Source organism: Eptesicus fuscus, chromosome 1, assembly GCF_027574615.1.
Source record: "Eptesicus fuscus isolate TK198812 chromosome 1, DD_ASM_mEF_20220401, whole genome shotgun sequence".
NCBI lineage: Eukaryota > Metazoa > Chordata > Mammalia > Chiroptera > Vespertilionidae > Eptesicus > Eptesicus fuscus.
Window position 1 is genome coordinate 89,180,534 of NC_072473.1, and position 22,900 is coordinate 89,203,433.

The 22,900-nt window shown below is 36.8% G+C and overlaps 1 protein-coding gene across 3 annotated transcripts in view; it reads right to left on the reverse strand.

Annotated features, from left to right (window-relative positions):
• Nucleotides 1–1,313: 1,313 nt before the first annotated feature.
• Nucleotides 1,314–22,900, reverse strand: part of KLHL13 (kelch like family member 13) — a 138,712-nt gene continuing 117,125 nt past the window's right edge. For all 3 annotated transcript variants that reach the window (XM_028133119.2, XM_028133117.2, XM_008156822.3), the window contains 3 exons: nt 12,905–13,700; nt 4,627–4,740; nt 1,314–2,883 (listed from right to left, as the gene is read on the reverse strand). In XM_028133119.2, the coding sequence (XP_027988920.2) occupies nt 2,396–2,883; nt 4,627–4,740; nt 12,905–13,700 (1,398 nt within the window). In that variant the 3' untranslated portion in view covers nt 1,314–2,395. The remainder of the gene's footprint in view (nt 2,884–4,626; nt 4,741–12,904; nt 13,701–22,900) is intronic.

Genomic DNA, 22,900 nt, shown 5'->3' on the forward strand with positions numbered 1-22,900 from the left:
AAAGAGAAATAGTTTAATTCACTGTGAAGGAAAATGCCTAACAATTTACCATCTGTTGGAATTGTGTAATAATAGCACTTGTGTGACATTAATTGCTATTCTAAATAACATATGGCACGGAGGCAGAAAAGGTAAGCTGTCAAAGAGAATTGTGTATGCTCTGTTATTCCTTGTGGCAAACTGCTAACAGATCACCCACCCACCCAATTTCCTCTTCTTTCTGGGCATGCAGCTATCTGATATTTTTCTGTCCCCTTTGTGTTTCTATGTGCCACAGACTGACTTCTGGCCAGTAGGATATGGGTAGAAATGATGCATGCCTCTTTCAAGCCTGACCTTTACAGTTCTCACACCTGCAATGCTCTACTTTTCTTCTGCTGACTGAATGGAGAGGATGCTGAGGAACTAAGAGACAGAAGAGGCCACAAGATGGAAAGAACCACTGTTGCTTGGTGGAGAGCCGCCTGACCAAGAACACCCGCACTGGACTGTGGTGGGACCATCATTCTGTCCTAAAACTCTCCTATTTTTAGGCAGAGGTTAACTATGTGCAAATGGCTAAATCTTCTCTGCCTGTAAGCAGAGAACTGAAGTCACTAGACCAGGTGTTCTCAGTTCAGAATTATCTTGTCAAAGGAGATCTTTCAAATTCATACCAGGCTTCTCCCAACATGCAAAAGTACCACTAATGGGAAAATTGTTTTTTTCTTCATTATGTTTAATTCAAGACAGTGGTAGTGACATCTGCACGGATAATTACCCACTGGTGAAGAAATCTGGTGACACTCTAGTTGTTTGGCTATGGTTTGAAAATTTTGGTTCAGATTCAATCTGGTCATTTTCAGATAAAGTAGGAAAGATCATGCCCATGGCCCTAACATAAGTCTCAAACAATCTTTTACAAAAACATTTTTCATTTGTCATCCTAACTCAAGAACAAATATCTTACGTCGTTTTACACAATCCCTTCTCATTAAGCAAGATGGATCTTCTTGGAGATCCAGGAAACTGACCTTATAATTTAGACATATATAGCATTATTCCTGTGGGAATGAAGAAGAGCCAATTAGCATCTGCCATGAACCAATTCCTCAAAGACAACCAGCAATGAGTTTTGACCAATGACTCTAGATCTGGTCAAATCATTTTTTTCCCTTGAATGAGTCATTAATATCAATTAATTCAAGCTGTTCAGTGCTCTGAGGTCTGCTCACTTGAATCTTGCTATAGCAAAAAGGGGGAGTATTTAATAAAAGGAAGTCAAATCAGACAACAATGAGATTCTTCAGACCAAAATGACATTAAATGTTTTTTTATTGAACAAAAAGATAAAACATGGAAGTTGAATTCACTGAACAAAAGCAGCTTGCCAGGTGAAGCTGCTTTACTTTGTGCTAAATAACGTTATGAACTGAGAGTATACAGAATACATACAATATTGAAGTTACCTCAACAGCAAAGGAGAAGGTGTAATTTACAGTTTTGGAAGGTAAAATTGGGTCAAGTGACAGATTTTTTTTTAATCAAAATTTCCAGCCCTCATCCACTTAATTCAGCATGACTCTACATATGTGCATTCAGTATGTACATACTGAATTCCCATCTTAATGGAAGCTGCTTTTTGGAACAAATTTAATTTTTTTAACATGTATTTGACATGCCACTCAATTTTTAAAGTTTCACACTTGATATTTCTATGTGTATGGATGTATTTATACACACTTTTAAAACTCCCAATCCTTGTTTATAAGTAGAGGGGCATGCTACATTTTAAAAATTAATATTGGTGAATTTCAGTTACTCTTTCTCCTGTGCATCTAAGAAACTTTACATGTTCTCAATGCACCCACACAGACAGGTGGGTTGACAGATATGTCAAAAATGCTTTATGAAAAGAGGGAGGTAGCTCATGCGAGTTGGCAACCTTTTGTCTATTGTTTCTGTCGGAGCAGGCTGCCTCCCTTTGACACTTTACAATCAAGATGAAAGGAAAACTTTTTACTTGAAGCCTAGTTAGCACAGTTGTATATTTACTACAATCCACCTTCAATGTGACTTATTGGGCTTTCTAATGTAAGATGACAAATACCTCATACCCAGTACACAGCATCAAAAAAGCACTGAAGAAACATTTTAAAGACAATAACTTTTTTTCTTTTTGTATGTTAAACATCAGCTTCTATGGGATACATTTCCAGAATGGTTTTTGTTACCACTTTATAAACACTCTAAATCAAACAGCACAAATAACATCAATGTTGTCTTTTTTTCCAATATCTGCATCAATTACTGGAGGCTAATCCTAACATACACTATTTAAGAGGGGGCAGCAAAAGAAGAGAATCATGACACATTGCAAAGATAGGATTTCAGCATCTTAGTTGTAGGGGTGATCTTAAGGTGCAGAAAGAGGGGACTCTCTAGAAGGTGATGGTGTGGTTTCTTCAGGTGGAAAAACCGTAAGTGTGCAAGCTCGGATGCCACCAAGGGACTCTGGGAGATCAAAAACCTTATGCCATTCATTTTTATCTGGATCATATTTCTGCACTATCTCTACCATACAACGATTATTCCAGGAATACCCACCAACCACATAGATTTTATTTTCAAAGACAGCGACCCCAACATCACTCTGCCCTCTTAACATGGCAGCAATTGGGGTCCACTGGTCAAGAATAGGTGAGTAGTATTCACAGCTTAGGACATCATCATAATCGCTTGTTCCTCTGAAGTGATTGCCACCAATGACATACAGCCTTTCTCCCACTGTACACATGCAATGCAGACCTCTGACGGTGGTCATTGGCGCCTTCTGAATCCATTTGTCAGTATCAGGGTCAAAGCACATGAGCTCCTTTTGGAAAGTGTCATGAGTAATTCCTCCTAAAGAATGAAAACAATAGTCATGAGGAAAAGAGATTATTATAAAAATGCAAAAGTAAATAAAAGGCTCTCTGTCATAGATATTTAACTTCTAGCCTCAGTTATGAGATTTTATAGCTTATGAATAGTATTCTTATAAATGTCTGCCCTCTATATATACTTTCCCTGGATTAAAAAGAAAATAACATGTTCATATTCTTAAGGAACAAAAATATAGTTTATAATATTGCAATGACTTTGTCAAATAGAGACCCATGGGATTTAAGAGGCTTTACTGAATGAAAAAAAAAAAAAAAGTTGTCCCTTTTAGAGTTGGGTCTGCAGTATATTCCAACTACAAAGCATTATTCACTCCTAATGCTTTATAGCAGTCACCCTCTGGGTGTTGAGCACAGGGCTGGGGCATTTAAATTCTAGGTGCCCATTTCCTCACTTGCTAAATAAAAATATGTACGCTAATTATTTCATTAAGACTGTGACTATGACTATGAATTGAAATAAATCAAAATGCTTTGGAAAAGTTGAAAGTGTTGTGCAGATATACAAGCTTATAAGAATGTTCAGAATTGTTTGTTTCTGTAGAGTTGTTGGTGGGTGGGCTGAGGGTGGGTAATGTCACGTTCTATCAGCAGGGACATTTACAAAGTTAAAAAATTAGAAAGCTGAATATATGTATATGGAATTTTGTATGTGCAATAATTGGTTATTGATCGATTGAGTTGATATCATCTACAAAGTGTATTCTTAGAGCACAAATAAATTAGTTTCTACAATAAAAGAATCACACTGTATGTTCTACACATTAGGGAGAGAACTAAACTAATTTTCAGCTATATCATATCAAAGCTCCACTATCTGGTGGCCAGATAGAAATCACTGCTTTTTTCTTCTGTTTTTTTAAATGTGTGGTTTGTTTTTTTTGTACTTTACAGAATTATCAGACAGCAAAACAGTGTTCTTTAGTTTGAAAACTCAGCTATGGTTCCTACCCTACTCTTGATTATGAAGGTCATGTATGCAATATATGCTAGTTATGGCAAATCACCACTAGAACAATTCAGATGTCATTTTCCTCAGAGGATTTGGAGCTCTCATTATAATGGCATGGCATCTACACACAGCAAATAGGTGGTATAAATGATTGATTAGTGGAGCGTATGATTTTCTGGATGACTCTTTCAATATACGACATCCCGTAGTTACTCATAAATTTAAAACCAAAAACCTGCCAATCACACACTCCAGGCCTTTCCCTGATCCTTCTTGATTACAGATTTCATAGGGCAGTGTTCAGAGACTCAGAGCACAAACATCATCTGAACACCTTTGTTCTCATAACTGCTGGCCTGGCACTGGCAGGCCCTCAAAAGGAGGACACATTGTCTGAGGTAATCTGTGTCACAGCCAAATGATAAAAACCTGCCTAACAAAAGAACATTTTAATACCAGAGGTGAACATTACATTAAAATAAGACTCTTTTCTAAATTCTACAAAAGGATGATTTAAATACCAAAGTTTGAGAATGAAAGTTGCTACTGGGACACTGTAAGCAAACTGTAGCTGGTTCAGAATTTTTTATTAGAAAAATATGTGTGTGTCTGGCCAAAATACATTTATCTTCTAAAATCAACATAAATTATATTTTTATTTTCCATTTTCTGGATTATTTTATTAAATAGAAATATAGTGACAGTTAAAAGTTTATGTATTATATTAATAGGACTTGAATCATAAGTGCTTACCTGAAATATACATTACTCCTCCATACACAGTTCCAGCATGGCCATAGTGGGGCTCACTCATTTTGGCAACGTAGGTCCATTCATTTGTTCTTGGATTATAACATTCTACTGTAGCTGTTGTTTAAAAAAATAAAGAAAATAATTCATAATTTCAAATTTTACAATTAATTATTTTTTAGGTGGAAGAATAATAATATCCAAAATAACTGAAACATATCTATTATAGGTATGAGATATTCTTTGGGGGGGTCTCATATTAATTATTGATATTATATTAACTAGAGGCCCAGTGCACGAAATTCGTGCATGGAGGGGGGTTGTCCCTCAGCCCAGCCTGTACCCTCTCCAATATGGGACCCCTCAAGGAATGTCCGACTGCCCATTGGAAGTACTTAAACGGGCAGTTGGACATCCCTCTCACAATCCAGGACTGCTGGCTCCCAACTGCTTGCCTGCCTGCCTTCCTGATTGCCCCTAACCGCTTCTGCCTGCCAGCCTGATCACCCCCTAACCACTCTGCTGCCAGCCTGTTTGCCCTCAACTTCCCTCCTCTGCCTGCCTGGTCACCCCTAACTGCCCTCTCCTACAGGATTGATCACCTCCAACTGCCCTCCCTTGCAGGCCTGGTCCCTCTCAACTGCCCTCCCTTGCAGGCCGCATGCCTCCCAACTGCCCTCTCCTGCTGGCCATCTTGTGGTGGCCATCCTGTGTCCACATGGGGCAGGATCTTTGACCACATGGGGGCAGCTATATTGTGTACTGCAGTGATGATCAATCTGCATATTATTCTTTTATTAGATAGGATAGAGGCCTGGTGCAGGAGTGGGGGCCAGCTGGTTTGCCCTGAAGGGTGTCCTGGATCAGGGTGGGGTTCCCTTGGGGTGTGGGGTGGCCTGAGCGAGGGGCCTGTGGTGGTTTGCAGGTGGGCCACACCCCCTGGCAACCCAAGCGGAGGCCCTGGTATCTGGAATTTATTTTCCTTCTACAATTGAAACTTTATAGCCTGGAGCGGAGCCAAGCCTGGGGCTCCCTCCGAGGCCAGCAGCCATTTCTGTTGGGGTTATAATTGAAACTTTGTTGCCTTAAGCGGGTGGGCCCGGCCAGGGTGTGTGGAAAGCTTTGCTTCCCCTGTTTCCGGCGGCAACCCTGGCCTGCTCTCTCAAGCTCCATTCTGCCGCCATTTGTGTGAATTTGTTTACCTTCTATAATTGAAACTTTGTAGCTTGAGTGGAGGCTTAGGCCTGGCAAGGGCAGGCGGAAAGCTTGGCTTCCTCTACCTAGGAAACCCTGCTCTCTGTGGCTGTAGCCATCTTGGTTTGGGTTAATTTGCATGCTCGCTCTGATTGGATGGTGGGCGTGGCTTGTGGGTGTGGCATGTGGGTGTGTCAGAGATATGGTCAATTTGCATATTTGTCTATTATTAGATAGGATAATTTGAACCATTACTACATGTTACATTAGACTAGATACTTAGTGTAATAATCTAACACATTTCTGTCACTGCAGAAATCATTAGGGTTTTTTTTCTTGTATATTTGTAATTTGAAATTTCTCCCAATTTAAAAAATGTGGGAAGAAAAGAAAAAAATAATCATAAGGAAGAAAAACATTTCAATTCTAGGCCCCCATGTTTATATACCATATAGAAAAAAAGGTTAATAGTAAAAATTTGTTAATAGCAAAATTGTAAGTTGAGAATAAAAGTATGCACACTACTTGGTGTATGTTCTCGAGCCTGTTGCTTCATTTCATATCCAGACTACAAAATGGACACTGACAATAATTTTTCTACAACTATACATTAAATCCAATAGTTTGTATATACCCAACAATGTTGCAGTCAATACTGCTCTTAACTTGAAAATGATTGGCAGCATAATATGAAGTTAAGATTTTTATTAGCAATACTTCCCTCTCAGTAATAAATTTATAAACTTTAACAAAATATTTTAGAAAAGTGACCTCAACTTATTTAAATGTCAATTTGTTATAAACTCAAAAATAGAACAATGACAATCCAGACAAATAGAAAATATGAGCCTTTTATAAAGCTCAGAATCTAGATTGACTTGAAAAGTTTATACAATTTATTGCAGACACTGCCAGTTGCTAACCCAATTTCTTGTCTCCCTTAACCCTGCTTGCTTACTAACAGAACCGTAACACTCTCAAGGGAAGCACTGTGGCAAATTTAAAATAAAATTCAACTTATGAGGCCCCCTTCAAGCTGGAGATGTCCATATAATGTAGTTCTAGACAATGAAATGGAAGCAGAAGTCTACTGAGTAGAGCTATTTGATCAAGCCACTGGAATAAGGTTTTGCTACTTGGAGCCAAATGAAATTCTAACTGATGAGTCATCCTTTGAACAAGGTTTCCTGTTTAAGAAATAACATGGCAAAACTGGAAAGAAATTGAAAGAGAGACTACTTTTCTACTCTATTCAATACTTTCATTTCTTCATCAAATTCACTATGTGAAGTACTTAATTCTCCTCTAATACCTTTTACTAATTTCCTTTTCACTTAGTTTAGATTTGAGTTTTCAGTCTTACTCCAAAGGCTTTTTACAATTCTCATTCTGATCTACTCCCTTGTTAGTTTTGTTCTTTGCTGCAGGCTTGAACCCATAACAACTCTATTTCTTCTAAACCCTCCCATAAAGTAGCAAAATCCTGCAAAATCTTTCCCCAAAATAAGCGGGAAAGGGGATTTTTTTCACAATTAATAACGAGCTAAAACTGCCATATATTACAGTACTATTTTTTACTATGTCCAGTCACTGATGTCTTTAAATGTGCATTTCCATTTGCCTTTAGCATGATTTGCACCTACTTGACAAGCAAATTCCTACTGAATGGACATTATTATCTCCCTACACTTACAGAAAATCTAGTAGATTGATTGGTACTTGGTATCAGCAAGGTAATTAATGGTAGAATTTTAGCTGATAAAAAAGGAGTCTAATCACACAACCTGTCAGTAAAAGGGTTTTAAAAATTTAAAAGACTTCCAGATATTATCTTTCCCATCTGTTTGAGGTCAAAGACAGATTTTGCTGTAGTTCTGTGTTTTTCTCAATGAAGAACTCTACTTTGAACTTTGAAATTTCTAGAGTGGAACAGCCTTAACTTATGTCTAATTCAATCTGTTTTGATGCAGTTTCCATTAGTTTCCCCTTATTCCTTTTATAGTGAAGCTAGACATTGAATAACTACTCACTCTTTATGATCATTAAATTTTACCCATGTAGAAAGATAATGTTATTTTTCTGTCAGCAAGTTAATTGCACTTTTTTCCTAATAGAGGATATAAGAATCCATCTATACATACATCTATACATATATGATCCATCTATACATATGTATAATTTCTTATACAGAAGCCCCTAAGTATAAGATGGTTATTAACTACCAATAACATAATATATAATAGTTCACCATCTATAAACTTATCTTCTTTTAACTAAATAATCCATCTTCTTTAGCTCTTCCCATCATGTAATTTCTAATTTCCTCATGCAGAATTGCTGTTGTTATTAGTAAAAATAAATAGTAGTTTTAAGATAGAATATATTTAATTAAAGAGTATATATACATTCCCTTATTTCTGTTTTCCATATTTACAAGTTTAGTGCCACAAATTCAATAGGGTGAGAAACAAGAAGGCAAGGAGTTGGAGCCACAAAGCAGTGGTTCCATCATAGTATATGAGAGTTGGGACTGGTAATGAGGTAACTGGGAAAATCTAGAACAGGGTCAGGCAAACTACAGCTAGGAAGTAAAATCCAGTATGCCATCTGCTTTTGTATGAGCCACAAGATAAAACCATGGAAAGTTTCTACATTTTTTAAAAGTTGGGAAAAATCAAAGGAAGAATATATGAAAATTTTATACATTTCACATTTTTGTTTCCATATACAAAGCTTTAGTAGAATACAGTCTCATCCATCCTATATAATAAGAGAGGAATATGCTAATTATCCATTACACCGTGAGGCATAATGACCAACCGCATAACGACCTGATCACGGATCTGCCGGAGGGTGGGCAGCGAACTACAAGCGGGCGAAGAGCTACAGGAAGGGGCAGGGCAGCAAGCTATGGGGGAGCTGCAGGAGGGTGGCAGCAACCTACTGGCACACGGATTTGTGCGCAGGGCTACTAGTTTGTTTATAAATTGTCTATAGTTACTTTTGCAATATAACAGCAAAGTTGATTAGTTGTGAAGAGTTCCTATAGCCTGCAAAGGTGAAAATATTTTTTTGGGCCCTTTACAAAAGTTTGTTGACTCCTCTCATCTTCAGTAGTCTGGTGGCCTGATATATAAACTAGAGACCTTATCCAACTTAAGAATTACACTTAGGTTGGTTGTTTCACATATATTACCAGGAATATTATTTTCTCAGGCGATTCCACTGGAGTCCAGAATTGGTCCCAAAAATGATGTAGAATTTACTTGGTTTTGGAGATTGGGAAAGAGATTAGGCCTGAAGAAAACCATTTGGACAAAAATGGCTCCCATAGAGGGGGGGATGGGCTCTAGAATCCTAAAGTGCCAGCTAGTGATTTGTTGTTTAATGAAGAAAACCCTAAATCCATTAAGGGATATGGAGACATTTGATAAATTTCAGCAAGTTTATTGTACATTTATTTGAAAAAATCTAACTTGTTTTCTATTAAGCTATTTCATTATTTGAAAGCTTGACTTATTAATATTTAACTGAAGTGAAAGTTATCTGAGCTGTCATATTTCTCTTCAATATAGAAAACCTCAATGGAAAATCGATTGCTTATATGACATAATTTTGAAAGATGCCAGAAATAACTGACTCCCTTTTCACTTAAGTGACAGTTATTCTTATGCTTCTCCTACTTTCTCATTGTATCTGGTGTCAAAGTAAGGCAGTGTTTCTAAGGAGTTATATTTCATCAAAATGCCAGGCTCATACACAGAGTAGTAGTATTATTTTGATGTACTGTGGACTTGGTATCATGCACTCCATAAAAATATTTAAAAAGGCCAGATGCATTAAAATTATCTAAAATGCTTTGCAAATGCTGTCACTTTTCTTTTCATATTGATGTGCTGGTATTAATGAACCTGTTAAATTGTTGATGTTTCTATCTCTCTCCCCATCTCACTTCCTCTCTGAAATCAATAAAAATATTTTTTAAAGAATTTCTTTAAAACCAAAATCTGCTGTTATGCAAAAACAATGGGCCCAAGATAATTGGAAGGGGAACTGACACACATACTTTTTTAAATTATGCAAAGAGAAACATTATTAACAGAATCCAGAACTTATTGATACTGTTCTTTTGGGATGTAATCAGGGCAGGTTACATCAGGCTTGGTTATATCCTATCTAATAAAAAAGTAATATGCAAATTGACCATCACCAACATAAAAGATGGCTGCCTCCATGTGGTCAAAAATGGCTGCCCCCATGTGGACACAAGATGGTGGCCACAAGATGGCCAGCAGGGAGGGTAGTTGGGAGGGATCAGGCCTGCAAGGGAGGGCAGTTGTGGGCGATTAGGCCTGCAGGGAAAGGCAGTTGGGGGGGATCCAGGCCTGCAGGGGAGAGCAGTTGGGGGGAACCAGGCCTGCAGAGGAAGGCAGTTGGGGGGGGGACCAGGCCTGCAGGGGAGGGCAGTTAGGGGTGACCAGGCCTGTAGGGCAGGGCAGTTAGTGGCAATCAGGCTGGCAGGGGAGCAGTTAGGCATCAATCAGGCTGGCAGGGAGTGGTTAGGGGGTGATCAGGCTGGCAGGCAGAAGTGGTTAGGGGCAATCAGGAAGGCAGGCACACAAGCAGTTGGGAGCCAGCAGTCCTGGATTGTGAGAGGCAGTCAGACATCCCTCAAGGGGTCCCAGATTGGAGAGGGTGCAGGCTGGGCTGAGGGTCACCACCCCCCCCTGGTATGAATTTTATGCACCGGGCCTCTAGTCAACAATAAAGAATGTGACAAGATGGGACAGTTCATTTCTTGCTCCCACTTGCGGTTAGCATAAGAGGCACATTAAGGGAGTGGGATGGGTCCAGAAAAAAAAAAATGAAGCTTCTTGCTTCTTTGTTTTATGTAATGTCTCCTTTGGCCTGAAGGTTCTCCTGGAATCAAGAATTTTACTTTGAGTGCACGTGATAAGTCAATCATAATTTTTTAAAACAACTTCCAATATACTTTAACTTAAAATATTTAGTATAGACTGGATTTGCTGGGTATGCTGATTTTAAGGGGAGCAATCATTTTCTTCAAAAAGTTTAGTTACCTATAGATTATAGGAGAAGATTTTAAAGGAAAAGAATATCAAATAGTTGGCCTTTAAATGTTTCTTTTCACTTTCAAACTGAAACACAGATCATTTTAAATAAGAGATAGAGGTGATTTCTAAAAGTCATGAACAAGGAAGCCAGACACTTGCCCAATGGGGTAGTCTGCTTCTTCTTCTCCACTAAGTATAAGATGGGAAGAGCTCAAACAGGGTGGGGATCAAGTCAGAAAAATAAAACCTCTAGCTTCTTGGTTGTATGTAATGATTCTTCTTGGCCTAAAGATTATAGATTCTCAAAAGAATAGGCCTCTAATTAATATGAGGAGCATATATTGAAAACTTAATGGCTGCATATTAACAGGAGTGATAACATCAACAAGCAAGCACTAACTGAAAAATTGAGCTTTTCCTTTGAGAAAAAACTATTTCAAAATGACCATTGACTGCCAGGGTTGATGACCAATAATTTGTGAAATCATAAAGATTATCTTAGACCCATGGTTTTTCTAAGAAAGTGCCAAGTCACTGCTTGTATCTTGTGGATATTTCCAGATACCATAAATTTAAAATAATATAATAACATGAAAATAATGTGTAGGGGTTGACTGAGGCAACCTAAAATGGAAATTCTACCCTAAGGGTACTAATGCATCAAATGCTTTTAAAAGTCTTATTATTCAAATATATTGGGAAACCTGTGTGGTTCATTGTCATGGAACCTAGTCCAACAATCTAGAAAGCTTGGTCTTCGAAAAAAAAATATCATTGTAACAACAAAGGAGGAAAAAACTGGGTAGGAAAGATCAGTACCATTAAGACCATGTAACTAACAAGTGAGGACCTGATAAGCTAAAAAGTATAAGAGCTGAGAGCAGTTATTTTTGTCTCTGATAAATAGCTTACTCTCAAATCCATTAAACTACTTTTTATTTCTTAGACTACTGAAGAGTAATATTCTCAGAATTACTCTTAATTTATCCCAAGCCAATATTTTAAACTTTCCTAGCATACTGGAACCTGGAATACTGGATAACTACAGGGACTCTATAACAGAGAATAAAAAAAGAGGGGGGTGGGGGGGGAGCCAAACAATGATGGTCATGACAGATATGTAAGGCATGATATAAAATATGGGTTTCCTTACTTCCCTTTTGAACACTAATCTTATTCCAATTTTATCCTACCTAATAAAAGGGAAGTATGCAAATAACCATCATTCCGCTATGCCCACGATTGGGCTGGTGGGAGGCTGGGGGCAGGACTCGGGGTGGCCCATTGCGTGGCTGCTGGCACCAGTTTTCCGCCAGCACCAGTTTTTCTCTGGCCACCCGCCGATATAATAATTTATATAGCCAAAGTACTATGTTAACTGTACATATAACCAATCTTAGATTAGAAGAAAAAAAGAGTGACCATCAAATAAAGTTTACCAGATCAGTTTACAGTGAAGGAAACTGGTATTTCACCAAGAGAGAATTATTTTTAAAACTAATAGTAACAGATTATAATATTCACAGTAAATAAACATTGGATAATATTGAACTTCATACAATCAATAAAGAAAATTATCTTATTATGTGACCTCTGAAAGGTAACAGATTATGTAAAAGAAAAAAAAAGAAAAATCAGTGCTCTGTAAGGAAGAATTTTAAGCTGTTTGGTTAAATAGTATGTGGGCTTTTAAAAATGAAAATTAGGGAACATGCCAAACTTCTGTCCAAGATTCTATTATAATTTAAATTAGCAGGATACACTTTGTAGTTAAACCTTCAAGATGAAAACCATACATACTGTGCAAATCAAATAGTCTGCAACATATTGATGTATTTATGAGATACAATTTGTACCATGGCCAATAATAGATGTCCAGATAAGGCATACTGTTTGCCTCTGATATTTTCTAAGAAAAACAGTTTGAAATGTAACCCTAACTACATTTTTTGTCTTTCATTTTAAAAGAACTGTTTATTACTTGACAAGAATTTCAGGGTAAAGAAACTTACGAAGTTCACCAGCTGCATTTCGCCCACCAACTGCATACAGATATCCTTTGAGGGCACTTAGGTGGAAAAAGGTGCGTTTTTCATTTAAAGATGCAACTTGCATCCATTTATTGTATCGAGGATCAAATCTGAAGACTGTATCAACAGCGGTTTTTCCTTTTGTGTCATAATTACTCTGTCCTCCAACGACATAGAGGAAATTTCCAATGACGGCAATGCCATGCTGGTACCTTGGGGCATCCATAGGGGCTAATGATTTCCATTCATGGGCCTTTTCATCATACATGCGCAATTCCTTGCTGACAACCAGCTGCTGCCTCAGCACTCCTCCTAGAGTAACCAAATGAGTGGTGTCAGACCGAATGGCAGTCCTGTCTGACTGCATAACTGGCTGCATGTATGGCATCATTTGGTAATTGCTGGCTTCCAAAAGGAGATTCACACAAGTATTGTCAGTTCTCATGAAATCCACGGTTTGCACATAATTAATCAGCTCTTGTGGTGTCATCAGTGGAAATCGTATGTTCTTCATTAATTTTGCAGCAAAGTCCATCCGAGGCTCTTCCAATCGTAGCCAGCGACAGGTAGCCTTAAAGAGCTCAAGTTCAGTGCAGTGTTTAAGGCTATTACTGGAAAGCACGAAGGCAAGACGCTCAAAGGGGAGTTTTAAGAACTCCCCAGTGCTCAGTAATGCAGGAAAATTCTTCAAGACAAAACTGTTAACGTATTTATCCACTTCTGTCAGATTGTAGGTGTTGGCAATCCGCCCAACTTCAACACAATTGTCTAAAGTGACCTATTAAGCCAATAAAAAAATTAAAACATGACTACTTTCATGACACTCACATCCAGATAACATAAATACCTGTTCTGAAAGAAGAATAAATGATGCTTTTACTGTCCATATAGATGCTAATAAAGGTTTGTAACTAAATACATTAATGATCTAAAGAAAATTCACAAGCCATTTTTAGCTAATCCAGTAGAAGGGTGACTAAAAACATATAATCATTCAAAATCAGTAGGTTAGAAGTTACTCTAAAAAACCAATGCTATTAGTTGACTATGGTCAAAATAATTACAATAAGTCCTCAATATTGTCAATAGGTTATTGGAACTTCGGTGAAAAGACATATAATAAAACCAATTTTACCACACATTGATTGATATAAACAAGAGTTCAATTCCTACTGCATCTCATCAATGTTGTAATGAAACGACATTATTCAAGGACCTGTTGTATTTTTCTCTCCTGAAAAATGTGTGTTCCCCTCCCCCAAGATATACTAATAAAATTCTGGCCAGATGGATATTTGATAAAATAGAGGGTCATTCTATTATAATTCATCTCAATCCTCCTTTCATTCATGATTCTTAAAAGTAACACAGCTAGAAGATCCACTAACATATTCTTATACGACAAGGCCATATATAACAAACACTCAGCCGACATCATACTCAATGGTGAAAAACTGAAAGCTTTTCCTTGAAAATCAGGAACAAGACAAGGATGCCCACTCTCACCACTTTTATTCAACATAGTTATGGAAGTCCTAGCCAGAGCAATCATGCAAGAGAAATAAATAAAAGGCATTCAAATTGGGAAGGAAGAAGTAAAAGTGTCAATTTTTCCAGATATGATTCTATATATAGAAGAGTCTAAAGATGCCACCAAAATACTATTGAGACAATAAACAAATACAGTAAAGTTGCAGGATACAAAATCAATGTACAAAAATCCACTGCTTTCCTATATACTAACAATGAAACTTCAGAAAAAGGAATGAAAAAAAAATTCCATTTGTAATTGCAACCAAAAAAATAAATACCTAGGAATAAAATTAACAAAGGATGTGAAGGATTGTATACTGAAAACTAGAGATTGAAAAAGACACAATAAAATGGAAAGCTATTCCATGTTCATGGATTGGAAAAAAATCAATATAGTTAAAATGTCCATATTACCCAAAACAACATACAGATTTAATGCAATCCTGATCAAAACGCCAATGTCATTTTTAAAAAATATATTTTTTAATTGATTTCAGAGAGGAAGGGAGAGGGAAAAAGAGCTAGAAATATCAATGATGAAAGAGAATCATTGATCGGCTTCCTCCTGCACTGGTGATTGAGCCTGCAACTCAGGAATGTGCCCTGACTGGGAATCAAACTGTGACCTGCTTGGCCCCAATGTCTTTTTTTTTTTTTTTTTTTTTTTTTTTTTAGTGAAAAAGGACAAAATACCCTGAATAGCCAAATAATCCTGAGAAAAAAGAACAAATCTAGAGGTATTATACTATCTGACTTCAAATTATACTACAGAACTACGATAATCAAAACAGCATGATATTGGCAGAAAAACAGACACACAATCAATGGAACAGAATTGAGAGCCCAGAAATACTAGTAAAACCACATATATATGGGCCAATAACTTTTATTTTTTTATTTTTTTTAAATATATTTTATTGATTTTTTACAGAGAGGAAGAGAGAGGGATAGAGAGTCAGAAACATCGACGAGAGAGAAACATCGATCAGCTGCCTCTTGCACACCCCCTACTGGGGATGTGCCCGCAACCAAGGTACATGCCCTTGACCGGAATCGAACCTGGGACCCTTCAGTCCACAGGCCGACGCTCTATCCACTGAGCCAAACCGGTTTCGGCTGGGCCAATAACTTTTAATATGTTTTTATTGACTTGAGACTTGAAAGAGAGAGGAAGGGAGAGTGAGAAAGAGAGAAACATCCACCCAAGAGAAGAACACTGATCAGCTGTTTCCCTTACACACCCCTACCAGGGATCGAACCCACAACCCTGGCATGTGCCCCGATCAGGAAACAAACCATCGACCTTTTGGTGCACAGAATGATGCTCAACCAACTGAGCCACAACAGCCAGGGCTGGGCAAATAATTTTTGACAAAAGAGGCAAAAACACACAATGGAGAAAAGAAAGCTTCTTTAGTAAATGGTGCTGGAAAAGTTGGAAAGCCACATGCAAAAGAATAAAAGTAGATTACAGTTTGGCACCATGTATGAATATCAGTTCAAAATTAATCAAAGACTTAAACATAAGATCTGAAACAATAAATTACATAGAAGAAAACATAGACTCTAAACCAGTGGTTCTCAACCTTTTTAATGCCGCAACCCTTTAATAAAGTTCCTCATGTTCTGGTGACCCCCAACCATAAAATTATTTTCGTTGCTACTTCATAACTGTAATTTTGCTACTGTTATGAATAGTAATGTAAATATCTGTGTTTTCTGATGGTCTTAGGCGACCCTGCTAGTGGTTCTCAACCTGTGGATCGTGACCCACAGGTTGAGAACCACTACTAACAGTAGCAAAATTACAGTTATGAAGTAGCAACGAAAATAATTTTATGGTTGGGGGTCACCACAACATGAGGAACTGTATTAAAGGGTTGCGGCATTAAAAAGGTTGAGAACCACTGCTCTAAACTTATGGACCTTGGTTGTAGAGAACACTTTATGAATTTGATCTCAAAGGCAAGGGAAGTAAAGGCAAAAATAAATGGGACTATATCAAACTAAAAAGCTTCTGCACAGCAAAAGAACTCAACAATAAAACAAAAAGGCAACCAACTGAATGGGAGGTGTTATTTGCAAACAACAGTTCCAACAAGACATTAATATCCAAAATATATAAAGAACTCATACACTCAACACCAAACAAACAATCCAATTTTTAAAAAAATGGGCAGAGGACCTGAACAGACATCTCTCCTAAGAAACATACAAATGGCCAATAGATATATGAAAATATGTTCAACTTCACTAGCTATTAGGGAAATGCAAATCAAAACTACAATGAGACACCACCTCACACCTGTTAGAATGGCCATTATCAACAAGACAGGTAATAACAAGTGTTGGAGAGGTTGTAAAGAATTAGGAACCCTCATTCACTGCTACTGGGAATGTAAACTGGTACAACGTTATGGAAAACAGTCTGACGGTTACTCAAAAATTAAGAATAGAGTTACCATATGACCCAGCAATCCCTCTCCTGGGTACTACCTGAAAAACTAAAAAAACCTTTATTCACAAAGATATATGTACCCCTATGTTCACTGCAGCATTATTCACAGTGGCCAAGACATGTAGACAAAGTGTCCTGAAATAGATGATTGGGTAAAGATCTGGTACATATACACAATGAAATACTACTCAGCCACAAGAAAATATAAAATAATGCTATTTGGGACAACATGGATGGACCTTGAGAATACTATGCTAAGCAAAAAAGTCAGTCAGAAAAAGCTTAAGAACCATATTATTTCACTCATATGTGGGATATAAAACTGAAATTCATAGACACACACAACCAGAGGGAAGGTGATAGGGTTTAGTAAAAGGGAAAGGGGGGCAATATATGGTGATGGAAGATTATTTGACTTTGGGTGGTGGCCACACAATGCAATATACAGATCATGTATCATAGAAATGTAAACTTGAAACCTATATGGTCCTATTAACCAATGTCACCCCAATAAATTTAATTTGAAAAGAGAGGGTTATCCTATTATGGTTCATCTCAATCCTCTTCTCAGTCATGATTCTAAAAAGTAACGCAGCTAGCAGATCCACTAACAGAAAAGTTCTAATACCTGATTCTCAGATTTATCTTTCATGTAAACAGGCTTCATACATTATTATTTCTTCATTCATTACTATTCATTTTGATTCCTTCAAAAGTTGTTGCTTATAGTAAAAATAATTCAATCGGACAATTATTCTTAGAACAATTTTATTTTCCACATTATTTATCTGGAAATATAAGCAACTGAAACACTTTCATGATAGCTGGAATAGGTGTGTGTACCTCAAATTACTCATGGAGTTTGGTTAGTTTCTGGTATCTATGATATGCCATGTAGTTTATCTTAGCCACTATTCTTACTCTTAGCATTACTCTAGCTCTGCCTGGAATCAAAATGAGCTGAGAAATACTTCCCCAGCACAGAGAAAAATATGCCAAAAATGGAAAAAGGAAAGAAGCTATGGAGAGGCCCCTCTTCTGCAGGAGCTCTTTTCAATACTCTAATAACTGGCTGGTCAAAAGTGAAAGGAGAAAAATCATATTGTTAATGGTGGGGAGAGGCCCTCATCCCCACCTGTTGCTCTTAGGAGTGAATTTTTTACAATATCCTGAGAAAAAGAATTTCCCGAGACTCACATGGGAGAATTAGTAATTTTTATTTGTGTGAAATTAAATCCCTGAGTTTCCAGAGTCCAATTTCCCCACGCCCCGCTATAGAAGAAGTGTAGCTGTGGCTTCAGCAAAACTAAAATCAGAACCAGTGTCCAGAGTTTCATTTCCATAACTGAGCAGTGTCCAGTCCTGCCTTAGGCTAGCTTAGCTTGTGTTCCCCACTGTAGTCCATTAGTCCATTGCATGTGGAGACTGCATGGCTGTGAGCCACATGAGCAAATGCAAGAGAGCCAAGAGCCACAAGAGCCAAGAGCAAAAGAGAATGAATTCCTTTGTTTGGGAGATTATGTATGCCCAAATTTTTGCGGGCTTGCATTGGGTCCACCCATTCTTGCCAATCTATGGTACCTCAGTGATTTGTAGGGAATAGGTTGATGGTTCCCTGGGGAGTGTAAAGTTGCAGCTTCCTGGTAAAGCTGCCCAGATGGTCATGCTCATAATGTTTGACCTTCCTTTTGTTCCTTCCCTATTATTAATAACTAGCTAATTACAATGGTATTAATATCAGGAAATATTATGCAAGAAATAACTGAAAACACAAGCCTACCATACAAATGTCTGTGTATGTATACAAACACAGAGATAGGTAACAGGCAAAGTACTCAAATGTTTTTTTAATTTAGTCAGCATGTGTGTTCACAAATGTCACATAAACCTCATTAATGCAACTGTATAGTTAAAAGATTGGCAGATGGTTAAGAGAAAATTGGCTAATCCTTCTATTATTCTATTATTTAAAAGCTGAAATGATACTAAAATCATTACTCCTCTGCATAAAATAATAGCCCTAAGGTTAACACACACACAAGACAGATTTATTGCTCAAGAATTTGAACTCTTTTTAGCAACTGACTTGCTTTACAGAAGTCGCCAAAAAGCTTTAATTGCTTGTTATACTTAATAGCTACTAGTATGTATTAGAAAAATATCTAAAATAGAATTATAACACAAAATTACTAGAAAAATAAATTAACCATTTATGGAAATTTGAAATATAGTTAGTTCAACACTGTTCAATACCTTGGATTTCTAATGTGGTTAATAAAAAGTACATTTTAATCCAATTTAACTGGGACAGGTTGGTGTCTCTTAAAATTTAAAACTGTGTAAATCAAGTTACAGGTAATACCCAATTGCCCAAACTACCTCAGGTAGAAGAGATTCCTGTTTAGTGTAATACAAGCATGTCAAACTCAAAGGCTAACATGGGCCAAATAAACAAGGTTTAAGTTTATGTGGGCCACAAAAAAAAAAACCAATAGCTTCAATTTTCATAGAAACGTAGGTTTATTTCGATAGAAACATGTTGAATACAAAGGGCTGAAATAAACAAATAATCGTTAACATAAAATAATGGAACATTTTAATAAAAATTAATATTTTTTCTTGAACATTAACTTACCAGGCACCAAATAACTGCACAAATTAATAAACGTAACGCAAATAAACCTACTTTTCTTGTTCTCCGAAAGCGAAATATTTCCTGTTGCGCACATCAAACAAGTCAGTCCAAGACTAATGACATGGCAATTGGCTGCTAAAATATTCACTGCTAGTATTAGTGAAGATAAATGGTGCGCCTGCACATAAGGTGCATAAGGGAAATGAATGCAACACCATTATAGTAATCAGTCATTAGCGAATGTTGTAGTTTGTTATTAATAATTATGTATAACAGGATATTGTAAAAATTAAGTTAAAAATTTTATTGAAATGTTTCTTACATACCGTTATATGGGCTGGGCTGCAAAAATATTCGTTGTGGGCCACAAGCAGCTGCGGGCCACAAGTTTGACATGCTTGGTTTAACGGATCTACTTTCTGAGGCAAGTAAATAGCCCTCCCCAGAGCAAGGGTAATTTGCATTTTTATACACATTTGCTAGTATGGATAAGCAAAAATTGATAAGAACACAAAAATAATTTCTAAATGTGCAGATTCTCATCATTATTGATATGATTGCAAATACAAACAAAAATTGGGTACTTTACATAGGCAAAATGATACCATCATTTGTTAGTCATCCAATTTAAAGCATTATAAAATAAGCTAAGATGAAAGATCAACCCTAGCTTGTTTGGCTCAGTGGATAGAGCGTTGACCTGCTGACTGAGAGGTCCCAGGTTTGATTCTGGTCAAGGGCACATGCCAGGGTTTCGGGCTTGATACCCAGTAGTGGGTGTGCAGGAAGCAGCCAATCAATGATTCTCTCTCATCACTGATGTTTCTATCTATCTCACCCTTTCCCTTCCTCTCTGAAATCAATAAAAATATGTTTTTTAAAAAAGATTAAAACGGAACTGTGGGAACTCCATACTGTCCTTTATGGAATATAATGAACAACATAAACTGATGAACAAAAACAAATCCAGAGACAGAGAAACATCGATCAGAACATCAAACCTCAGGGAAGGTAGGGGACGGTGGGGATAAAGGAGAGAGATCAACCAAAGGACTTATATGCATGCATATAAGCCTAATCAAAGGACACAGACAACAGGGGGGTAAGGGCATGAATGGGGAGGTGGAGGGTAATGGGGGAATAAGGACACATATATAATACCTTAATCAATAAAGAAATAAAAAAAACTGAATTGTGTAATTTAGAAATGGTATCAAGGTATTTCGTTCCTTCCTTCTTTTCCTCTTCAACTTTTTCCAGTAAGAAAACAATTACTAAAATAACAGGATATAGAAATCTACCTTTTATTTGAGGGCATTTGGAAAATATGAGTTTGCTCAGATACAGACCCACAGAACTGGAAAAGACTTTGACAGACCACCTAGTCAGTACAGATAGCTACCTACTCTTTTCTTAAAAATCACCAGAGAATGGAATTTCATAACCTTCCAACTTGTCATCTTCTTGATAGACAGACTAAGCAGTTTCTACAGCTCTTGTACAACAGCTACCAACCACTCTGTGGGCATATAACAAAGGTTAAATACTATAATTATAAACAATATAAAAATTAAAGATGTGATGATAGATACAACTAAAAATAGAATACTGTTGAATTAACAGTAAATTACTAGAACCATATTAATTTTAAAAAGAGACTCAGATTAAAAATATGTAATAGAAAATTAATTTGTATGAAGTGCATGTAATCTAAGATAAAAAATTAATTGTAGACTATAAAGACTATAGAAGCAAAGTCTAAAATAATCATTAAAATAATAGTTAATATAAGCAGATCAAAAATGATAGAATAATGGTAAACAATTTTTGGAAAAATGCAGGATTATTCAGTGATGGTTCATTTCAATCTACTCCTTGGTCATTATTATTAAAAGTACTTCAGCTAGCCGAAACCGGTTTGACTCAGTGAATAGAGTGTCGGCCTGCGGGCTCAAGGGTCCCAGGTTCGATTCCGGTCAAGGGCATGTACCTTGGTTGCGGGCACATCCCCAGTAGGGGGTGTGCAGGAGGCAGCCGATCGATGTTTCTAACTCTCTATCCCTCTCTCTTCCTCTCTGTAAAAAATCAATAAAATATATTTTTTTAAAAAGTACTTCAGCTAGCATATCCCCAAATGTTTAGCCTAGCTTGACTTAACATAATGGACATGTGCCGAAACATAAACATGTAATAATGTAATTCATGTATATATTAGAATATATTACATTTTCAAAATATAAAGTTTAAAGCATATTTTTTTAAATTATAAGTGTAAAAGAACTCTCATTTCATCTGAATATATAAAATTCCTGGCCAAAAATTCCAAAGAGCTATTATGGAAGTTAATTTAAATAATTACATTTACATTTTAAAGGACAGAGAAGCAAAAAAGAACAAAATTTCTCAACCACTTATGAGAGCCAATAAAACTGATTTCAAAATAATCAAGTACCCATGTAAGTTTCCTTGATATAAATTATTCTATTGCAATCAAACAACTTTCAGTTCCAAGCATCATAATTTTCAATGTGGCATTTTCATTAATGTACTGGTACACATTGCTGCTATATTAAATACAAATTAAATAAAATTTACTATACTTTAAATTAAATTTAAATAACCTACCCTAAATTAAAATTCAAATAATACCCAATGCACCCAAACATTGTCATTAACATAATGTGATATTTTAATAACAGGATTCATCAGAAATCTGTGATGTTATTTTGTTGAAGCTCAGTATTTTATACAAATAAATTCCCATTTAGGAAAAAAACCACAAAGCAAAAGTAAACAAGTATCTGCTTTTGTCTTCTCAAGGGAAACGCAAAAACTAAGAAATTAGCTGGCAAATTCTGAGGGACTCCTCAGACGTTCAATGCACCAAATTCTCCGTGGTGCTATATAGTTTCTTAAAATGACAGTCTGACATCAAGTACCTCTAATGCAGAGAGAGAAAGCATATCCATAAAAAAAGGCTGGGAACAAATCAAAAAAGCTACTTTGGGGGACAGAGGATATCTTCTCCTGGGCCTCCTTCCATAGGTGAGGACATCGCAGGACATAGGGAAGGGACATTTTGGTAAGAAGAACAAAAGGATAATTAAAAAACAAAAACTTTCCTCTCAATTTTTGTCTCTCTTCAGATTCTAAATGCCATTTGAGATAGATACTGATAGTATGTCCAACTTGGAGAATCCTAATCTCTTGTCCCTTTACATTTAAAATGCACTTCCCTTATTGGATACAATATTAGATATTACAATGGTCATTTGGGAGGAAGAATTGTTTTGAACCCAGGATGGGCCTGTTCTTCCCTTACAGATCCTTACATAACAAATGGAGAAGAATA